Here is a 21,649-nt window from a genome sequence, read left to right as displayed (position 1 = left end):
CCCCCCCGTGTGAACCCAAAGGGATTTAGATCAGTTGCCACTCTTTAAAAGGTTTAGATTAGAGGTCAGGCATAAGTCAGATCAGGTTATTAGGTGATAAGATGGCTGCTGAGTTCAGTCAATTTAATGAACAATTGTTAAGAGCTCATTTTTAGAGGCTAAGGTCAGAGACTGAAGGAAACTTGGTAGCTTAGTGGTTATGTGTCAGCAGTTCAAAATCACCAATTGCTCCATGGGACAAACACAGCTTTCTACTCCCATAAACTGTCACAGTCTCCTAAACCCACTGGGGGGGTCACCATGATTCAGCATTGACTTAATGACAGGTTTTGGAAGGCGAGAATCTAGAATAGATTCTGTGCTTTGGACCTGTTCTCAGGAAAGACTGGTCCCTGGAACAGCACATCATGCCTGGTAACATAGAGGGTAAGCAATAAGGAGGAATGGCCTCAAAGACATAGATTAATACAGTGGCTGCAACAACGGGATCGAACCGAACAACACTTCTGAGGATTGTGCAGGACCAGGCAGTGATTCACTCTGAGGTACCTGCAGTTGCCAGGAGAGGAAACCAACATGACAGCAAGGTGGGAACCTGACAAAAACAACTTCTAACGCTCTGAAACTGTGGGGTGGAATTCTATGTAGACGTTGTCCAATTACACTCAGGGAAAAACGGGAATCCAAAATAAGAGGACAGATAAGCTGGAGGTGCAAATTGATACAATCTGATCTTCCTTCAAAAAAGGAGTCTTTGTAAGACAACAGAAAGAAGACAATTAGGAAAGACGAGATTTGCAGGCTCAGAATTCTGGCTTCTATGATTAGGAATTTGGACTGTCCTCTCTAGGCAACTTAAAGCCATGGGGTATATTTGATGTAGCTACAACCTGAAATAGCCTTAGTGGGAAGGAGCTTAGATTGAAACAATTAGACATTCATTTAAGATCAGGAGTTGCACTGGTGAAAGATAAGGAGGGTCTGTGATGTTTCCTGGAAAACTAGATATTCACCTTTTTTATTAATAAAAACGAAGCGAGTCAACATACCTGCAAAATGTTCTTACTTGATTAACCCTCACTATTCCTGATAACATGGTTTCTACAGATTTGCTTTCCTTAGGGAATTTCTCTTCACTCATGCTAATCACATAACATCATTAGGGTCTCTCTGAAGTGGTACCTAGACTGTACACCATTATCCTTTGTCTCAACTGTAGGGAGGGGCACAAGGCCTGCCAGAGGCTAGTTGTCACAGGCCCTTCTCCTTTGAGGCAGTACCTCTTCCAGGCGGGGGTCAATCAAATACTCTTTTTTTTTTTCTCTGAGAATGATCTAGTCTGAACAAGCAAAACTCTCATTAGTCTTTGATCCTGAAGATAAGGCCAAATAAATCTACATCACCTTGAGAGTGTGTTCACTACTGAGAACTTCCCACATGAAAAAAAAAGAAAGAAAGCCTAGTTGCAGCTGAAGATAATTGTGTCCACACACAGAGGAAAGCCGAGAAGATTCTAGAAAATAGTTAATGTATGCTCGTAATTAGCCGTGAGATCATGCCACCACTGCCTTTCCTGAAATGTGAATAATTCAAGCAGAAAAAATTTTTGCTTTTATTATTTTGTTAAACTTGTTAGAGTTGAGTTTTTGTCACTTTCAATCACAAGAGTGCTAGCTAATATGCATATCATTGTGCCCAATACCAGGAGGCTCGCTGATTTTTCTTTCCAATCTTGTTATAAAAGCAAATTGGTCTAACATTGCTACTTAAAAAGTGATATTGCTGATAGCACTTGAAGGTTTAACCAGAAAGAAAGGGAAAAAGGTGATCTACATGGAAAAGAAGAATAGAAGTTAGAAATAGTGCCATACATAGAAATAAACACGCAGAATTAATATGTGCAGACCAAACCACAAGCTCACTGCCATCAGTCGCTTCTGGCTCAGAGAAACCCTGTAGGATAGAGTAGAACTGCCCCTGTGGGGTCCGAGACGCTAACTCTTTAGGGGACTAGAAAGTCTAGTCATCTTTCTTCTGCAGAGTAGTTCATGGTTTGCACCGCTGACCTTGATGTCAACAGCCTGATGCATACCCCCTGTGCCATAACCAGGCACAGGGATACATTATGTGTGCTTTTGACAGGACAAGTGGGGATGCATATCCTGATGTTGGGGAAAGTAATTTCTCCCACAGCATTCCCTTGTGTACCTTGGAACATAAAATTTTCCAGTTTATTATCTGTGAAACAAAGTTATAACAATGACACTAGCACAGGAGTTATTATAACGAGGGATTACCGGCTGTCTGGACAAACTACCGTGATGTTCTACAGCTAGGTAAAAAACCTGAAGGGTTGCCTGGTCTGCCATTTGGAATAGAAGAGACTGCATTCCATGATGAGAGGCAAACGCCATAGCATTTCAAATACACTCATTTCAAGCCAACTTAACATTTTAATGCAATTTTGTTGAGTTTAAATACAATATGTATCTTAAATGATTATCGACATATTTGAAACAACACATTTGCCATCCTTCTTAATTATCAGTACTTTCTATTTTCTTTATTATTGGTTCAACAACATAATTGCCAATGTTTTGATAATCTTTAAAGAATAAAGCACATTCATATTTATAAATGTATAAAGACTAGGCTAATTTCTTTCTTTCTCTCTCTCTCTCTCTCTCTCTCTCTCTGGTTTGTTTATATATCTGCATGTTTTGCCTGTTGGATGTGTTCTTACCATCACAAGTGGGGAGTGGATGACTCCACCAGTGGTTTTTTTCACATAGAAGAGGCTCCTCGTGACTCAGTCTGTATCCGGGATCACAACTAAATGAAACAGTGGACCCGATGGAGAAATCATGACCGTAGCGACGGCCGTGCACGGGTATTCCAGGATCCAAGCAAGAATACGTGTTCACGATAACACCTGGGGCACAAAGGAAACACAACACGAGTGAGTCTGAGGGGAGCCTGAGGGGCTATGAAAGATCCTTCCTTCTTCAAATGACTGCTTGTAACGATTTAGCAATTGTCAATGCAGCCCTAGTGTTATATAGGAACACTGTACGTTATTAATCTTCCTTGATATTTCTAACCAACCAAGATCAGATTCTTTTATTTTAATTATAATGAAAATGTAGTGACCTAACCTGTTTTATATCATTAGCTTTCATTTTCGAATTTTAAAAATGTAGCAACTCTTATTATGTTCCAATCCTAGTTTAAAATATTTGATAAGTATTGCTTCTCTTAATTGTTAAAACAAGCATATGAAATTAGTTTAATCATTAAAAGTCCATTTTATTATTTAGGAAATATTTGATTCTTTGTCCATAGCCAATAGACAAGTAAGTCAAAAGGGATGTATTTACTAGAATTCCTGTTCATATGTGAATCCGTTTATTCAAAACAAACCATGTTTTAACATGATTCTATGATCGATCAGTGATGGCAGGCAAGTTCTCTCAAAAATATACTCATATCAATCTTTATCTAGGGTGCCCTAAAAAAAACGATACTTATTTTGTCATAGAAAAAAGTGATTTTCCTTTGGTCTAATACCAAATTTTTAGCAAAACTCGAGTGGACATTGTCTCAAATATTCAAGTTTTAGAACAAGTCTATGGGAATGCTGCCTAACATGAAGTAATCGTTTTAGATGGATCAATCATTTTAAGCCTGTTAAGGAGACCTCAAAGCTAAATTCAAGGCAGAGAAATCAGCTCAGTAGGTTATGGTGGCAAATTTTTGAGATTCCAAAAAGGTAATCTTGTAGGGTTTTTATTGAAAAATAAAAAATAATCAGGAGCTCACATAGACATTTTGAGATAATTCAAAACTTCATTGAAGAAATTAAGTCCAGGAAAATTGGGGCAGGAAATGATTTTTCCATCATGAGAGAGTACCTACTGATGCTTGGAGGGTAGAATGGCTGGCCGATGAAAATTCCACCCTACATCCCTGACATTGCCGCTTCAGACACTATCGTCCCTTAAATCAAAGAGCATTGGAAAGTTATATGCTGTGAGTTCCTCAGAGATGCCCAAACTACCATTGTGATGAGGTGTAAATCAGAGACTTCTTCAGAAAGGGTTAAAGGTGTGGGAACACTACCTTCAGAAGTGTTTATGGCCTAAGTGCAGGATATGTTGAGAAACAGTTACTTTACATTTTGATAGATTTGGCTAATAAATTTATTTTTAATATACCCTTCTACATATAATATAATAATATGAAATAGTATACTATACTTTACTTAATTTTGCATTTAATTTTCTAGATAACTTCTGAATTAGATATTTATAATTTTAATAGGAATCATATTTAAAAGAACGCATATTCCAGAATCTTGCTAAGTATCTTCCTAATTACACCAGAATATTTCTAAATAAAACACCCTAATTGCTCTTGCAGCCACTTGTCTGGGCTTTCAGGAGTCTGTCATATAGTGCCATACACTTAACAATAATTTCTCTTGTGATTTACACTCCTTAGTGCTACCAGTAACAACCTGAGTGCTTTTCCCCTCAGGCCTGGTTTCTCAAAGGTGGCTCTACTGTCATTTCAGACTAGATAATTCTTTATTGTGGGAAATTGGCCTGTTTGTTACAAGCTGCTTACCTTCGTACTTGTACTCTACCTAAAGATACCAATACCAATCTCTAGTGTGACAACCAAAGATATATCTAGATATTGTCCAAAAGTCCCTGCGCACGAAATTGCCCCAGGCATGGTCTGATCTGCGTAGCAGGTGAGAATTACTGATGACATGCATAGCATAGAACTATTTTAATTTTTCCTAAAGGGAAGATTTAAGAAGCAACTATACTTTCTTATTTAGTATCGTCAAAGTTGTGTACTTATATTGAAAAAACAGTCCTACGAGAATGTATCTATTTGTATTAGCTACCTGATTTCAAAGAGAAGCTAAATCAATACTAAAATACAGATGTTTCAAGGGTTCTGCAATGAACAGGAAGAAATAAAATGTCTAACGAATATAAACTGATGGCCTTCTCTGTAGTCTTTCCACAGCTCACAACAAAATATTTAAAAATTAAAAAAAAAATTAGTGGAAGATTTATATACTTAAAATGTACTTGAGTCTTTTTAAAAGTTAAATGTCCATTTTATGTATTTGTGTAGTTCCTTTTAAAAAATAGGTAGCCAATGCAACTAATACGAATTTTCTTATGTGAATGTTGTTTGTAAATTTAGATATACTACAGGTGAATATATATCGATATATACATATATTTTGATTTTATTGAAATATTGCTGTTTATTTGGTGAGGAAAAAACCCAAATCAGATGCATTTTCTCTTCAGCATAACTACTTTGGCCTAAGAAATTCCTCTTCTAAGCCACTTGGGCTTTTTTTCCCTCGAGTCTCAAATCTGTAAAACTCACCTATCTTTGAATCTTGGTCATTCTATTTTTCTCCACAAAGTATTTCTCAAATATACTCTCTCTACTGAAAAGAATAATGATACCTTTTACTATTTCTCTTCCATTATCTATGGCCTTCCTCAAAGTCCATAAAATAATAATATGTAACCTTTCTTGGCGAAGTTTCTCATGTCGGATCTGTTTTGTGCAACTGGATGGTTCAGGAGACTGTACGTTGCACTGTTCAACCAAAGGTCAGCACTTCGAACCCAGCAGCCCCTCTGAGGGGTAAGACAGAGATTTCTTCCTACTGCTGCGCAGATTTACAGCTTTGGAAACCCACATGGGCAGTTCGTACATAACGAGTTCTAGTATTAAAGGAACTTGGAAGCTGTGTCTTCTCATTTCGAGTCATGCCACATCAGCAAATGAAGGTCCCACAGTTTGACTCTATCCATGGCACACCCTTAGCTCTACTTTGGGAGACAGATCTAGGCTAATTTGCTTTTGAGTGCTTCCGGTGTGAGGAGCCCCTCCTGCCACTCTGTCGAAAATGCTCTTCCGTTCAGAAGGTTTTCAGAGGCTGCTCAGTCGATGGAGACAGCTCATTCCTACTTTGCTGTCTGTTCTCAGTCTGAAAGCTCTGCTGAAACCTGTTCTCCGTCTGGTCTGACACACTGCGGGCGTAGAAGCTTCCAGCATCCTGAGCCGCTGCAGCGCAACAAACGGACAGCCGAGAAGGGGAGTGTATCTACAGATGCATTTAAAATAAATCTTTGGTGATGGATATTTGTGTCGATGTTTGCATTTTCTGTTTCTTTCGCTTCGATGTTTTCTATCCGGCGCTTATTATCGGAGAAGATTTCAAACGATCCAACAAAATTGTAATTGTAAAATAATCCAACATAAGAAAAAAATATGTGTGCGATGTTGGAGTTTATCTCACAATAGTTAGCCAGTCACGTGACTGACTGAATAAAAAGTCAAGAAAGTGATCTTTTGAACACAGATTTCAATGGATAGCCTCTGGCTCCTAGCCAGGATGGCACAAAGCCAGATCACGGGTGTCTAACCCACGGAGGCAGCTCCGGGCTCAGAGGCCCCCTTGTCTCCTTGGGCCCTTGCTCTCCGCAATAATTGGGAGTAGGTCAACAAGGTGACTATCTTGCCGACTGAAGGTATCCATTTGAGCTGGATTTCTCGTTTTTGTCCCTCATTGGTTTGCTTTTGTAGCCAAAACACAAACGCTATCATTTATTGAGAGATTACTGCATGTCAACCCATTTGCTGACACTTCACACGTATGGTTTCATTTAATCCTTAAAACAACAGCCCGTGTCTGGAAAATGGTAAAGATCACTGACCTGTGTGGCGCTGGATTGGACGTGATTTACTGCACACAGAGGTGTACAACACCGGCAGGGTGTTTGTGTGAATTAATTGCTAATAAGAATTCTAACGATTAGTTTTGAACTAGATTTCAAAAGATGACTCATTATACCTCAGCTTTACAAATACATGTGAAACAAAAGAGATCAATTTAGATTTTGTAATTTGAATTACCAAGTATGTACAGTATGTACAGATTGGCTTGTTATGTTTATGACAGTTGGTAGATACTAGGCTTCCGTGTCTCGTGCTCTAGACAAGCAAAAGTAATTAAATAATAGTGTGGGTGAGAATATTAAGGAGATAATAATGAATATATATTGGTTACTGTTTTAAAACACAAAAGTCCATTAAACATATTTACTGAAGAGAGACATTGAACAGATAACAAAAACTGGTGAATTTTAAATGCAGAAACAATGTATTCTGTTTATGTGAGAGTAGGAGAAGAGAATACACAAAGAAATAATATATTATCTATATATCTGCTCGATATACAGTCAAATATCTTGCACCAATCATCTGGTTTAATTTTAGGTCCACTCACCAAAAGAGTTTTTTTATACAAAAGGACGTGGCATTGCATGTCCAGATTAATGTGTGCACATGTGAGTTTCTACATGGCCACACTCACAGATAATATGTGGGACATCCCTGCACAGATAAATGCGTAAATGGCTATAAGGAGAAGAGATGTCTTCTTGTGTATGTATCAGCATCACATACAATTTGTATGTTTTATAAATTTGAAACAGTTAAAGGTTTTTAAACCAAATTATGATAAGAGATTAATATAAATTGATTTCAACACTGGATTATAGGTTGTTTCAGTATGATATTTGACTAGCTTTGCTAATTAGATTTGAATGTATATGTTAAGGTTTTTCTTTTTAATGTTAATGCAATTTTTCAAGGTTTCAGACAAAACACTACAACTGGATATTTTAAATGGAAAATGTTTTCAATTCGATGAGTAAATTATAAAAGAATAATTGAAGTATTAAATGAATCCAAAAAGAAGATATTATTGTTCATGCATATCTCAGACTGACATTCACTGTATTGTCTATTTTTTAGAATGGTACACAATGATTATATGAACTCATTTTAAGAATTATAATTTGATACCTCTGACATTTTGTTATTATTTCTCTTCCAAATAATATGTTGTTGAACACTCTGTAAAATTTAATAGAGACTGCAGTTTTGAAACCATTAGCATTCTCATACATCAAGGGAAGCTTTGATGCTTTTAAAAAAATAAAACTACTGGTTCTTTTATTGATATGATGGCAATATCAACTGTTGAGAAAACCCGAGGTAGAATTCAAAGAAAACTTGGTGTTACTTACTTTCATAATGGATCTTGAAACCATTGTTAGAACGGCTGTTGTCTGTTGTAAATAGAAGATATATGAAATTACTGCTACTAAATAGGAACTGGGGCACCTGTGTGCCATTATACGATCCCAGCAATGGTGACAGAAGATTGGGCCCATCGTGAACTTCCAAAACATCATAATTCAGTTCGGTCTGAAATCTAAGGTGAAGAAAAGAACTTTATTAGTATAATACTATTTGAAAATGTGATGTTTCACTTGCTATTTATATTACTAATTTTTTATCATTTTATTTAATACTTATTTTTTAGCTTATCTAATACTCACTATATAATTTAAGATCCCATGTGTTGTGAATACCAATATTATAAACTCTAGTTCCTCTGGGAAATTATTATTTAAAACTATATTACTGGAGGGAGGGGAAAAATGAGGACATAGTGTCGGGGGTTTAAGTGGAGAGAAAATGTTTTGAGAAACGATGTACAAATGTGCTTTACACAATTGATGTGTGTATGGATTGGGATAACAGTTGTATGAGCCCCTAATAAAATGTTAAAAAAATAAAAAATAAAAAAATAAAAAAAACAAAAAACCAAAAAACTATATTACTATATTTGTTTTATATAAGCAAAATTTCTTTCAAATGTTATAGATTATACTTATTAAAAAAACAGTCTTTTCATGGACCAAACAAGTCTTGGAAACAACTTTTTTTCTTTTTCATTTCTTGTGTAAAACTATAATTTATACATATATTTTATTCAGAGAAGCAGATTCTTATTTTAAAATCATATGTATTTCCCACTTGATTTCCATTTTCATATGGGTTATTTTTGAAAATCTACTTTGCTTATTCTAACCCTTATATACTCGTGGTTTGTTTTCCAAAACAGTGATTTTAATTATCAGTAGGCAATAATGATTTGTTCTGTTGTACATAAGGTCGATATATGACTGGGAACTGAATTGAAGAGACCTATCAGGTAATAATGCTATAGTAAGTCTACTAAGTGCCTACGACTGGACAACATACCTTATGTTATGTACATTCATTCATTTAATCATTACACTCAAAATCAAATTCTTTATCATCGAGTCGATGCTGAGTCATGATGAACCTATAGAGTAGAACTGCCCTAGTGGTGTCAGAGTCTGTAGCTCTTTACAGGAATAGAAGGGCACATCTTATTTCTTGTGAAGTGGCCGGTGGTTTTGAACTTCCGACCCTCAGGTTAGCAGCCCAAACACATAACCCACTACACCACAGCTCCAATCATTACACTAGCCCTGTAAAGTTGCTCCTATTATTATATTCACTTTGCAAATAAGAAAACGGATGCCTTCAGGACTTAAATAGTATTAACTGTTCCTAAAAGACAAAGTAAAAACTAAATTCGGGTTTCACAGACTCTAACCACTATGATATGGTGACTGATTTTATTGTTAGAAATTTTGGTTGTTATTGCTGCTGTAAGTGTCCTGATGGGGCAATGATGAAGTGCTTTGCTGGGAAGTGGAAGATTGGTGGTTTGAATTTGTCAGTGGTTTAGTGGGTGAAAAGATTTGTATTCTGTGCCTGTGAAGATTATAACCTAGCAAATCCCACGCAGTACTTCTTCTACACTGACCGATAGTGTTGGTGTGAGTCAGGATTGATACAAGAGCACACAGCAACAAGAACACTACATTGCTGCTTTTGCGTTAGTTGTTTTAAGGTACAATTTCATAAACTGCACAGAACATACATTGGTCAAATAGTTTTTTTTCCCCCTAAAACTGAAAGGTTATACCGAATCTGAGTCAAGATTAGAGATTTCATTGTATTCCCTTGCCAAGAACAGATAGTCCTTGCCCTAACTTTACAAAGATTGTCCTACAGATACTTCAGATTTTGGAATACACATTTCTACAGGAATACACATTTCTACAGTAGTCAAAATTAGTGTGTAATATTATCCAATGAGCATATTTGAAATATTTAAATTGTATAGCATTGGTATATCTTGCTAGGCTTATATTAAAGCAAGCTATTCTTATAAGGCTTACTTCGAGTTTTGCAATTTTGAATATACTGCATTTGTCTAAAGTAATATTTATCATAAAAGGAAAGAAAAAGATATGTGGGAAAACACAATGTCCTTTTAATAAATGATGAGGCCGCTATCCTAGGTGAATCCATTATTTTGTTACTTTGGAGTCAATCTATTCTGAGTTTTGAAACTGGAATTCCACTTTGATAGCTAGTCATCTGACACAGACCAAATTGAAATGCACAGAAGCGTCAGATATTACTTTGAATTGACACATAAAGGGACTTAATTCCTAATAGAGCAGCAACGTTAAACGGGGACGGAGAGAACATTGTTCAGTGGGCATGAGTTGTTAGAAAGCAAGTCATCACAGATTTGCCCTTAGGCTCTATAAAAAGACATTATAGTAACAAGGAAAATGGGAAAGAGCTACACAATAATTTGAATTGGTTTCATTTGTTTTATGAGAGTTGAATAAACTTCGCATAAACTGTCCCATTCAAGTGTTCATTTCTTTATGATATGAACATATTTTTGATAAGTGAACAGCATAGTGACTAGATGATATTAAAAAATAAAATCAGATTTTCTTTTGCTCACTTTTTGTTCTCTTTGTAAAGGTCCCTGATGTAATAAAACTTGTCCTGAAATAAATTTTTTTAATTCAGTTTAAAAAAGAAAAGAAAAAATGCTCTATGGAAAAGTGATATGGGTATTCTGAATTTGGAGAGTTAGGGACAGAAAAAGAACAGAAAGATAAGCCAAGGTTGTTTGAAAATGCTGATTTAGATTACCAAAATGTAGAAACTAAGAGGGAAATAAATTTTTAGTGAAATCTGAGATTAAGACTTGTTAATTGTTTGGGTATTATATTATTATACTATGCCATTAATTTATTATATTATATTAGTATGTTATATTATATTGGGAATTAAACAATTTAAGTACATAAGTGTTTGTTGGTGTTGTCATTATACCTATTTTGTTTTGTCTCTGACATGAAATCATAGCTCATAAAATTCCGATGACTTAAGCTACTCTCAGAGAAAACCTCAAGAAACCAGCAAATGGCTAATATATTTGTTGAATATAGGCTAATTATAATGATGTATTTATATTTTTCAGAATATTAATGTCAATCTTTTGATACCCTTGAGAATATAGAAACATACAAAATTGCTATGCCACAATCCAAATTATATTCTGATTTTTAAAAATCATTTCTAGCCATATTCATTGATGTTCTTTCTGAACAGGAGAAATTAAGTGGTTTTAGTCTGTATCATTTACCATTAACTATTTGGAAGTTAATTTTTAAAATCGTCAGAGTAAGAGGAGAAATTGATTTTAAGAAAGAATTTGCTATTGGTCTGATATATTTCACAAAGTTGTGGAGAAGGCCATGTAACTGCCTGTTTGGAGAGAGTGGACCGATGTGTCAAAAACTTTGGACAGAGAAAAGCATGGCTTCGCATTAAGTGCCCAGAGTTGAAGACCTGGGGGGAGATGCACTCAACGTCAGACTTCGTTCCCAATCAAGCTACTTCGTCAGTGGACAACTCTAAGCAGTCTATTTTGGGTTTTCAGAGATGACATGCTTATTTATTTATTTTAAGAGGATTAATGACTCTTATGAAACAACCCGGGGCACTTTTTAACAGAAATGTGAATATTGTGCTAATAAGCCATGTGCTAATCTTCTTGTACTATGATTGAATGTATAAACACATTGTTAAAACTGGATGCAAGCACATGAAAGGATTTTAAAAGTTGGTTATAGTTTGAGTCTACTGAAGAGAGTGAATGGCTTTCACTCTTAAGAGAACAGGTTCATGCTCAATGGGGAAAATGTGAAAAACACGCAAAGGGCAAGGTGCAGCCCCGCGCGTACTTCCAGCGTACAGTGAAGATGACAGATGGGATGGATTTGGGATGAAAGGAGACCAGAAAAATACAGTTAATCCTTCCTTTTATGGGGATTACCAAAAATCGTTAGGGCAGTGAAAGTTCATTGAATTTTAAGTTACTTTGGATTGAGTAACGATCCTCTCTGGTTATCTTTTCTTGTGTGAGTGTTTTTCTTGACAATGAGGAGAAGGGTTTCAAAGGAATAGTGTGTTGAAAGGTTACAGCAGTGTTGGTACCTTTCACGCAGTAATTTTGGGAGCAAGCATTCAGAGTTAGAAATGAATAAAAGAATCCATTGGAATGCTCTAAAAATTCAAAGAAGACCTAGATGACTCACAAGGAGCCTTGGTGGTGTAGTGGGTTACATATTTGGCTGCTAAACTGCAAGGTCATCAATCCAAACCCATTTGTCAGTGGCGGGAGAGGTGAGATTTTCTGCTCCAGTAAAGATTTAGCTTCTGCAGTGCTCTGCTCCATTTTGCATGGGTCCCAATGACTTGGCCCAATCAATGACACTTAACAATGATCTCCACTATACACTCTTCATGGTCACAGAAGTGTCCTTGAGGTTACATGGAATTGGCTGAGGCACCAGAGAGATTTTGGAGTCTCTCTGCAGAGCCTAGAGTGATTGACTGCAGAGCCTACAGTGATGGACCCCTAGCTGAATCATTTAGTGATGGGGAAAGATGCACTGGAATCCAATCAAGAAAAACACCTATGGGGCTGAGGATTGAAGAACGCTGAAGATCTTACACTCGAGAGGCATCAGAACCCCTAGAGGGCTTGTGAACACACAAATCAGTGGCCCTATCCCACGGTCTGATCACCACCAGGTCTCAGATGGGGCCCAGCGGTTAATATTTTTAACAAGCTCTGACCTAGATGGAAGTGACACTACCGGTCCTGAGCGCTTTAGAAGCAGCACAGCTGATGGACATGTCTGATTAGGGAACCCTCTTACCTAGCCCAGGTTCCAGTACAAACCCCAGCCCACCAGCCCACCTGACTAGGTGATGTGTGCAAAGAAGTGGAGCTAATGCTGACATGGACGGACCAATTTCAGTGGCGTCATTGTATTGTAAAATACAGAGACGTTAATCCTCACTTTCTGGATTTGGCCCCATCCTCCAGGCCACATGAAAGATGATGGTTTGAGCATCCGCCTGAGAAATTTGGGCCATAGCCAAACACTTAAGGTTGTTACATCTGGGAAATGTGGCTGCATGTTAAAGAATGTCTCTATCAAAAGAGTCACTTGAAGAAAGAATGTGGTGCAGACATGAGTTGTCAGTAGGGAGGGAGTTTATATGCTGTTTTTTAACCATTTCACAAACAACAACAATAATAATAATTGTATTGTTCATATGGTAGCATTTATTGGTACTGTTCACATGGGAGGGTCTCTAAGAGTGTCTAAAAGATGGCTTAAAAACAAAACAAACCCAATGAAACCCTCAGGGGAGTTCTACTGTATTCTCCAGGGTTGCTGTGAGTTGAAATTGATGTGAGGTAGTGGGTTTATCTATAGGTCTTGCTGTATGTGGTGTAGGGCTGTAATCTATTATTTGAATATTGAAGGATAATAACTAGTGAGCGATATCTTGGTTATATAGTTTGCAATCTAAAATATGCTAACTCATTTTCAAAACCTTCACATTGTAACCCTTGATACAAAATTATTGTTTAGCTGAACAGGTAATATAGAAACCATGTATTTAAATAGATATGCATGCGTGTCTTAACATATTCATTTAATTATAATGGCTTGACAAATACAATAATTTTCCAAATGTGATGATATAAATGTAACAAATTAAAAAATATGTGTCCTATTTGTCACATAAGAATAAAAATATCTAATTAATAATATGATATACTATGTTCCCAGCTTCCTGTTTTACACAGTAGAGTCAGGTAATTTGGGTTCCACAGAGATCAATTTTATTTGAGGAAAACTGATAGTGAATCAATAAGATGACTCTCCAGCTTATTTGGAATTATGATACCAATGCCCATGCCAACTACTACACAGGTGCTTAAAAAATTCATGGAAACTCCATTGTCTTTTAATTTCATTTTCTACTAAATTTCGCCTCATAAAGGTTGTACTAACCTTGGCCCCCTGCCCCAAACTACCAAATTATTTTAAATAAACAGTTTATAAATCTATAATTTGTGGTCTAAAAAAACAAACCAAAACTACCTGCCATAGATTTGATAATGACTCAGAATGACCCTAAAAACAGGGTCAAACTGGCCCTGTGAGTTTCTGAGATTGTAACATTTTACCAGAAGAGAAAGTCTCGCCTTTGCCCCACAGAGGTGGCAGGTAGTTTTGAACTGTTGGCCTCGTGAATTGCAGCTCTATGTGCAACCACTTCAGCACCAAGACACTTTCCTGTGAAATGTAAACTGGTTTTGTTTCCCCATGTAGTGCGGATGGAAGAATACAAAGAAGAGCTTGAATAAGGGTTTCATTCAATTAAGAAAAAATGATGATATGACTAAGGCAGCGGTTCTCAACCTATGGGTTGCAACCCATTTGGGGGTCAAACGACCCTTTCACAGGGGTTGCCTGATTCATAATAGTAGCAGAATTACAGTGATGAAGTAGCAATGAAAATAATTTTATGGTTGGGGGTCACCACCACATGAGGAACTGTATGAAAGGGTCACGGCATCAGGGAGGTTGAGAACCACTACCCTAAGGGATGAAGTGATATTGTTCATAGGGTCTCCATGACTGTAAATTATTATGGAAATAGAGTGCTTCATCTTTGTCCCATATATAACATCGGGATATATACTATGTAGGAATTTTTCACATAATTCTGTATATTGATTAATGGCTTCTGGTGGTGCTGTCTATTAGATATTAGGCTGCTAATGGAAAATTTGGCTGTTCAACCCACCAACCACTGAGTGTGTGTGTGTGTGTGTGTGTGTGTGTGTGTGTGTGTGTGTGGCAGTGGGTAGGGGGTGGCGGGAGGCTGTCTGGTCTTGTAAACATTAAGTCTCAGAAATCCTATATAGGGTCACTATGAACTAGAATCCAGTCAATGGCAGTGGGTTTATCCTCTTTTTAGGTAGATAGACTTAAAATATAATCATCAGGCCCTAATCAAGAAATGTGTCTACCACGTTGAGACTATGTTTATAAATATGGTTTTTGTGATTGTTTATTTGTTTGTTATAGAAGGTGGGGAGATGAAGGAAGGAAACAACGTTAATTGGAGAAATTTTCCTCATATAGACTCTTCTAATTGTATTTGTGAAGAGCAAGGTGATTCAATCACAGATAAAAATCTGTTCCTTTATATTTTCAATTGTCTATATTACACTCTTTTAAAAAAACAGATGACTTTGACCAATAATATTCATTCCCTTCAAGAAAACAAAACAAAAAAACCCAACAAATATTCTACTGGACAATCATTTATATATAAATGACTTGACATGACCATTCTAACCCCCAGCCCCCACAGAGGATTAGTGTGTAAGAATATGGGCCATTTGCATAACTTTCCTTGGCCAGAATATAATATCGGTTTGAACATGTTTACAACACCTTTTCCTCTTGAAACTTAGCAAAGCAAAATTCACAGACTCTTCAAAATACAGGACAAGTAAACTCATTAAGCTAAAGGTCATGTGTTTATATCTCAGTGTTGTGCACATGTATAAAGTAACAAAGGTCAAGCTTGCATATCTCAGTGGTACTAATACGGCATTAAACAAATAAAAATACTTTACTTGAAAACCAGCTGAAAGGTTAAAAGGATGCAAACAGTCTGAAACATTCACGCTACATAATTGACAATTACAATAAAATTATACACTGATTTTTGCAAATAAAATGGAAAACTTCAACTATTCTTTTAGATAAACTTTAGCAAATTGGAAGAAAAAATATTTGCAGAGACCTTTCAAATGTAATTTTGATAGAATGTCCAGGTTCAGCTTCAATCACCCACTCACAATTCAAGGAGTCTTTATAGTACCCCGGCCATCCTGGTGAGAGGATCACTCCACTGGGAGCTGAGAAATGACCGCCACACGGCGCTGAAACAATAAATCAGAAAACAAGTTGGAGCAAATATTCTCAACAACAACAATACATATTTTCGAAAGTATTCCTCTTCCTGTTAAATATTGTTTATACTACTTTCATGAAAAGACAAATATGTCTTTCAATTGTTATTAAATAATTACTTTCTCAAAAGTAAAAGTAATTTACTTTATGTATTACACATATTACATAGCAATCCTCGGCATGTCAGATAATAAACTGATCATCCTGAAGTCTCCAATTACTATTTCATAAACATAGTTCTGTTTTCACAAATGTCTATCATTTTTTTCAACTGTAATGCTTGAAAAATATAACTTGTGAGTTTGGGGGTTCTAATTCATCCTTTACAGTGTATAAAATATTCAGCTTTATTTCACCACAGTCTTCAATAAAGTTAAGTCTTTCTTGATGGACTCAATCTTTCAGCTCACTTTCTAATCTGTGGATTTTACCCTTACCTCAGCCCAGTCGTCTGACTAAGACCCCTCAAGCTAGAGTTTGATCACACCAATTGCTTTGCTAGACATGCGTTTCAGTCCCTTTCCCCTTTAACACCACATCTAAAGCTGCAGCTTACCATTTTTCTCTTACTACTGTATACATGGAGTTGTAACCACAATGATTTAACATTGCCATTCCCGTATGTGTTAATTAAATCACGCAGCACAAACAATACAGCTTGTCTATCAGTTTTTCAGTATTGTGGTGGCTGTGGGTGCTGCCATCAGTGATGCTGGTTTACTAAATACTAGCAGGGTCACCCAAAGAGTTTTTAGATTGAAACAGATCACAAAGAAGGAATAGGGTATCCAATTCTAAAAAATTAGTCGGTGAAAACTTTATGGATAAAATAGAAATATCAGACACTGAAAATCCCCTTAATAGAAGGGGACTATTGTTAGAAATAGTGTCTGAAGACGCACCCCTCTGGTCAGAGGCACCCAAAATATGACTGAGAAAGAGCGACCTTCTCAGAACAGGGTAGATGATAATGACCTAGATGAAGGAAAACCTGTGGACATAAAGCCTTCAGGACCTGCCTCTGTTCACGGGGCATCACTCAAAACGTGAAGAAACAGCTACAAACATTAATTAATAATCAGAACTTGCAATGCATAAAGTGTGAACCAATGAACATCAGAAGCTTGAAAAAGTAAAATGAAACGCAAAAAGATTGATGTAATTGGTTGGAAATAGACTGGTATAGGCCACGTAGAATCTGAAGTGCACATGGTTTACTATGCCAGGAATGACAGACTCCAGAGGAATGATGTCATATTCATTGTCAAAAAGGAATTTGAAGTTCTATCTTAAAGTACAAATGCTATCTGTGGTAGGATAATATATAGTTTGTATAAAAAGCATCCAGGAAACCCAACTATTATACACATTTATTCACCAAACACTAAAGCTAATGATGCAGAGATTGAAGAATTGCACCACTGTCTTCACTCAGAAATTGATGAAAAAGGCAATCAGGCTGCATTGATTATCATTGGCAATCAGAAGGCAGACGTTGGAAACACAGAGGAAGGAAGAGTAGTGGGAAAGCAAGGTCTTGTCAATAGAAACAATTTGGAGATCTAGTGATAAAATTTTGTAAGGTTATTTCATCAGAAAAACTTTTTTCAACAACTTCTCAGGAAGGAATACATTAAAATCAAATTGACTCAATCTTTGGGAAGAGACCATGGAGTGGATCAATATCGACAGCTAAAATGAGGCTACGGGCTGGGACTCAATGGCTCAGATGCTCAGGTGCTGATATCAATTGCTCAAATTGAAGCTAAAGAACATTAAAACAAGTCCGTGAGTGCCAACATATGACATTGCACTATCCCACCCGAATTTCTAGAACACCTCCAGAACAGATTTGACACACTGAACACTAGTGACGAAAGACCGGACGGGCTGTGGGATGACATCAAGAGCATCTTATATGAAGAAAGCAAAAGGTCTTTACAAATAGGGAAAATAAAAAGAGGGGCATTCAGAAGATACTCAGAAGCTTGTTCTTAATCTTAGAGTCACTAAGGCAAAGGGAAGAAGTGATGAAGTCAAAAAGCTGAACAGAAATCTTCAAAGGGTAGTTTGGAGAAAACAAAGCCAACATTATAATGAAATGTGCAGAGACCTAGAGTTAGAAAACCTAAAAGAAAGAAAAGATTTATTGTATGTTAACCTGAAAGAATTAAGGGGAAAAAATCAAGCTTTGTAGCAATATTGAAAGATTATATAGGCAAAATATTGAATGACGCAGGAAGCATTTTTAAAAATAGAAAGAATGCACAGAGTCACTGTGCCAAAAAGAACGAGCCACAGGGGTATGATGAATAAGATTCTCTAGTATAAATAACACAGAGGCAGACAGAAAACATAGAGTCAGGAATGGATTTTGGGCTCACATGTAATCCTAACTCCAATCAAAGAACAATTTGTCTTTACAACATACCCCTACGGGATCCTCGTCCTCCTGAGGGGAACACAGACAATAAGAGTGCTGCAGCCAAGGGTAGTGAAGGCACTAGATGGTACCTGCCTATCAGAACGAACAGCATCTGGGATCTTAATGACTCGCTTTCAAACAATCCACCATCTCTGTGAGGTGTCAACTAAGCCCCCATAGAAGAAGCACACCAGCATCCATGATCCACGGAAATAAATTATATAATCCAAATCAAGAAGGAGGGAATAGTATCAGAACTTATACTGTGAGATTCTAGTGTGCAGAAGGCTATGGATGACAGTGGAAGCCCTAATATATTTTCATGATCTACCCAGGGAATAACCCTCCAGTGAGGTCCCTCTAACCATAATCCAGGGATGGGAATAACCTGGTTATCAGACAGAGGATTGGAGAAATAACCATAGTGGATTAAAATGATAAATCTGACTTGAAAGATTAAAATCTTGTCATTTGATCTCCCTTCTGACACACTTTGTCCTTGATCTGGTTTTTAATATTTTTGTGGGTTTTTTTCATATTATGGTATTTCTCTGTTGTATTTCATCATTGTTGATTGCTATATTGACTCTCTGCTATGTATTCTTCTATGCTTCAGTTTATGAAGGCCAGGGTGGATGAATTTATAGAGAAAATCACTAAAGTAAGGGATCCCGGGAAGTATGGCAGGGGAGGTGGCGTTATAATGAAGAGCTGATATCAAGGAATACGAGAAGAAAGAAGATGTTTTGAAACTGACTGCGGTAGCAATTGTACAACACTTGCTTTGGTTGAATTATGGAACGGTATGATGTCTGGATTAGGTGCTAAAGAAAACAGAAATTTTAAAAAAAGGACTTAGTCCAACAGCCAACTTTTGTTTCAAGTGGTAGCATATGAGCAACAACCCATGGAACTGAAGGAAGAAGTTCAAGCTGCACTAAAAGCATTAGCCAGATACAAGGTTCCAGGAATTCATGGAATACCAACTGAAGTGTTTCAGCAAGTGGATGAAGCATGGGAAGAACTCACAATCTATACCAACATTTGGAAGACAGGAGTCTGGTAGCTAAGTGATTATTAGTTGGGCTGCAATCCATAAGACCAGTAGTTCAAAACCACCAGCCATTGGGTTTTCAACTCCCATCAAGAGTTACAGTCTGAGAATACCACAGGTGCAGTTCTGCCCTGGTCTATAGGGTCACCGTGCTTTTGTACCGACTCTATGGGAGTGAGTGTGTGTGAGTTAGCTATTTGGCCAACAGACTGAAAGAGATCCATATTTGTACCCATTCCAGAGGCAGGTGTCCCAACGGAATGCTCTCAAATTATAGAAACAGATCATTAAGAACACTTGCAAGTAAAATTTAGATGGAGTTCATTCAACAACACTTGCAGGAGTCCATTGACAAGGAGCTGCCAGAAAGGCTGTTCATCTTTTATCATGCCACGTGTTGGTAAACAAAACCATGATCCAGTCATTGTCTTGGATATTTTCATTATTTTTATCAATTTACTCCTCTATCCAACTCATCCTCACGCATATTCCTGTTGCCTTGTCTCCGTGGCTGTCAGTTGAGTTTAAATTACTGTAATTTCCTATCTGGAGTCCAAAAATGCCCTTCTAATTTCTGCATTCATACCACCTATTAACTACTCAAATATCAGAAGCATAACTACACATGTTTTTAAACAATGCACTGGCTCTTTATATACTGACAATAAGACTTTGCATGAGCTCATCATTACCTACTGTCTAGACTAGACTGAAAATCTCCCTTTCATTCTGCTTCTGTACTACATTGGCCTGCCCTAATACCTAATATTTGCAGAATGTATACACACACACACACACACACAGTGGAATAAAGAATAGTTGATACATTAAAATTTGTGAGGAAAGATAAAAATTGTCAAATATCAAATATCATGTACTATACCAAATTTTCAACATAGAAATTATTTTATAATTATTTTATAACTTTATTTCTTTACATATTTCTATTTATACTCTATTCTGTCTGTTTTAATAGCTCTATTTGATTCTTTCTATTTAAAAAACTCTAAAATCTATTGCTCTATTTTTTCATTTTTGCTGTTTTCAAGTAGCTTGAATAAACCCAGATAAAATCTTAAGTATTTAGAAATTAGTTTAGAAATTCAGATTAGTATAAAAGGTTTGCATAAAATATTCTCAATGTAATATTGCCAGATTTTGTCTTTTGTTTGAGATGCAATTTTCATGTAAAACTAAATTTTAATCCTTGGGAGAATTTAATTTTATTTCCTAAAAAGCTTTCAAAGGAGGCTATCCTATGAAGATTATTTACTCTCCCTAGTTAAGATGATTCATAATTAGGGTTCCTGTAGGGTTATTGTATATTTCAAAAATAAGATGATGTGCATAAGCATAATAGTCACTTCAATTACCATATTTTAAAAGACAGCGTGAGGTTTTTTTTGTGAGAAGAGAAGACCAGGGAAATCGGAAGAATCCCCAACACAAATATTTAATACATCATCAACTTACATTGTTCTAGGAGAGTTTTTGTACAATTCAGCTTCATCATTATTAAAAGAGGTAATTAGTCTAAAAATTAACAGTTCATAATGGGTCATAAAGGAGTAAACATTAAAGTACTGAGAGTTATTTTGACTGGTCTCTCATTCCAAATTTTAAGGGAGCTAGACGTAGGAGAAAGGTTACTATTTACTGAGAAAACTTTTGGGAGTAGTGGTCCTGCAAAACAGTAAATATTCTCCTAGTTAACTTATGATATTATAAGAAGTATCTTCTTTCAGCCACATTTAGGGTTAGAACTGGAACACGCCAAAAGTATTTTTCTGAAAGTATGGAAACAGATTCCCTAGAGTAAATGGAGCCTAAGAGAAGACAGAGAGTGTGCAAGCCAGGCAGAAATAGACTCATGGTCAAAGTGAGTAGCAGACAAATAGCGAGAAGGTACGTAGGTGAAGAAGTCATGACATAGCAACGCAGCAGATCTAGGAATTGACAAAATGCAGGAAGAGTGTCGAGAAAACATTCAAGTGGAGTTGAATGAAAGCA

General features: G+C 36.6%; 1 protein-coding gene across 2 annotated transcripts in view; it reads right to left on the bottom strand.

Moving 5' to 3' along the window:
• The window catches only part of CSMD3 (CUB and Sushi multiple domains 3), a 1,328,144-nt gene that overhangs the window by 458,145 nt on the left and 848,350 nt on the right, over positions 1–21,649 (bottom strand). For both annotated transcript variants that reach the window (XM_045286022.1, XM_030887469.2), the window contains 3 exons: positions 15,991–16,129; positions 8,136–8,323; positions 2,744–2,932 (listed from right to left, as the gene is read on the bottom strand). In XM_045286022.1, the coding sequence (XP_045141957.1) occupies positions 2,744–2,932; positions 8,136–8,323; positions 15,991–16,129 (516 nt within the window). The remainder of the gene's footprint in view (positions 1–2,743; positions 2,933–8,135; positions 8,324–15,990; positions 16,130–21,649) is intronic.

Source organism: Echinops telfairi, unplaced genomic scaffold (assembly GCF_000313985.2).
Source record: "Echinops telfairi isolate 266 unplaced genomic scaffold, ASM31398v2 ScPeMD7_1;HRSCAF=3_0, whole genome shotgun sequence".
NCBI lineage: Eukaryota > Metazoa > Chordata > Mammalia > Afrosoricida > Tenrecidae > Echinops > Echinops telfairi.
Note: the sequence above shows the minus strand (reverse complement) of the source record. Positions and strands in the feature narration are given on the sequence as shown.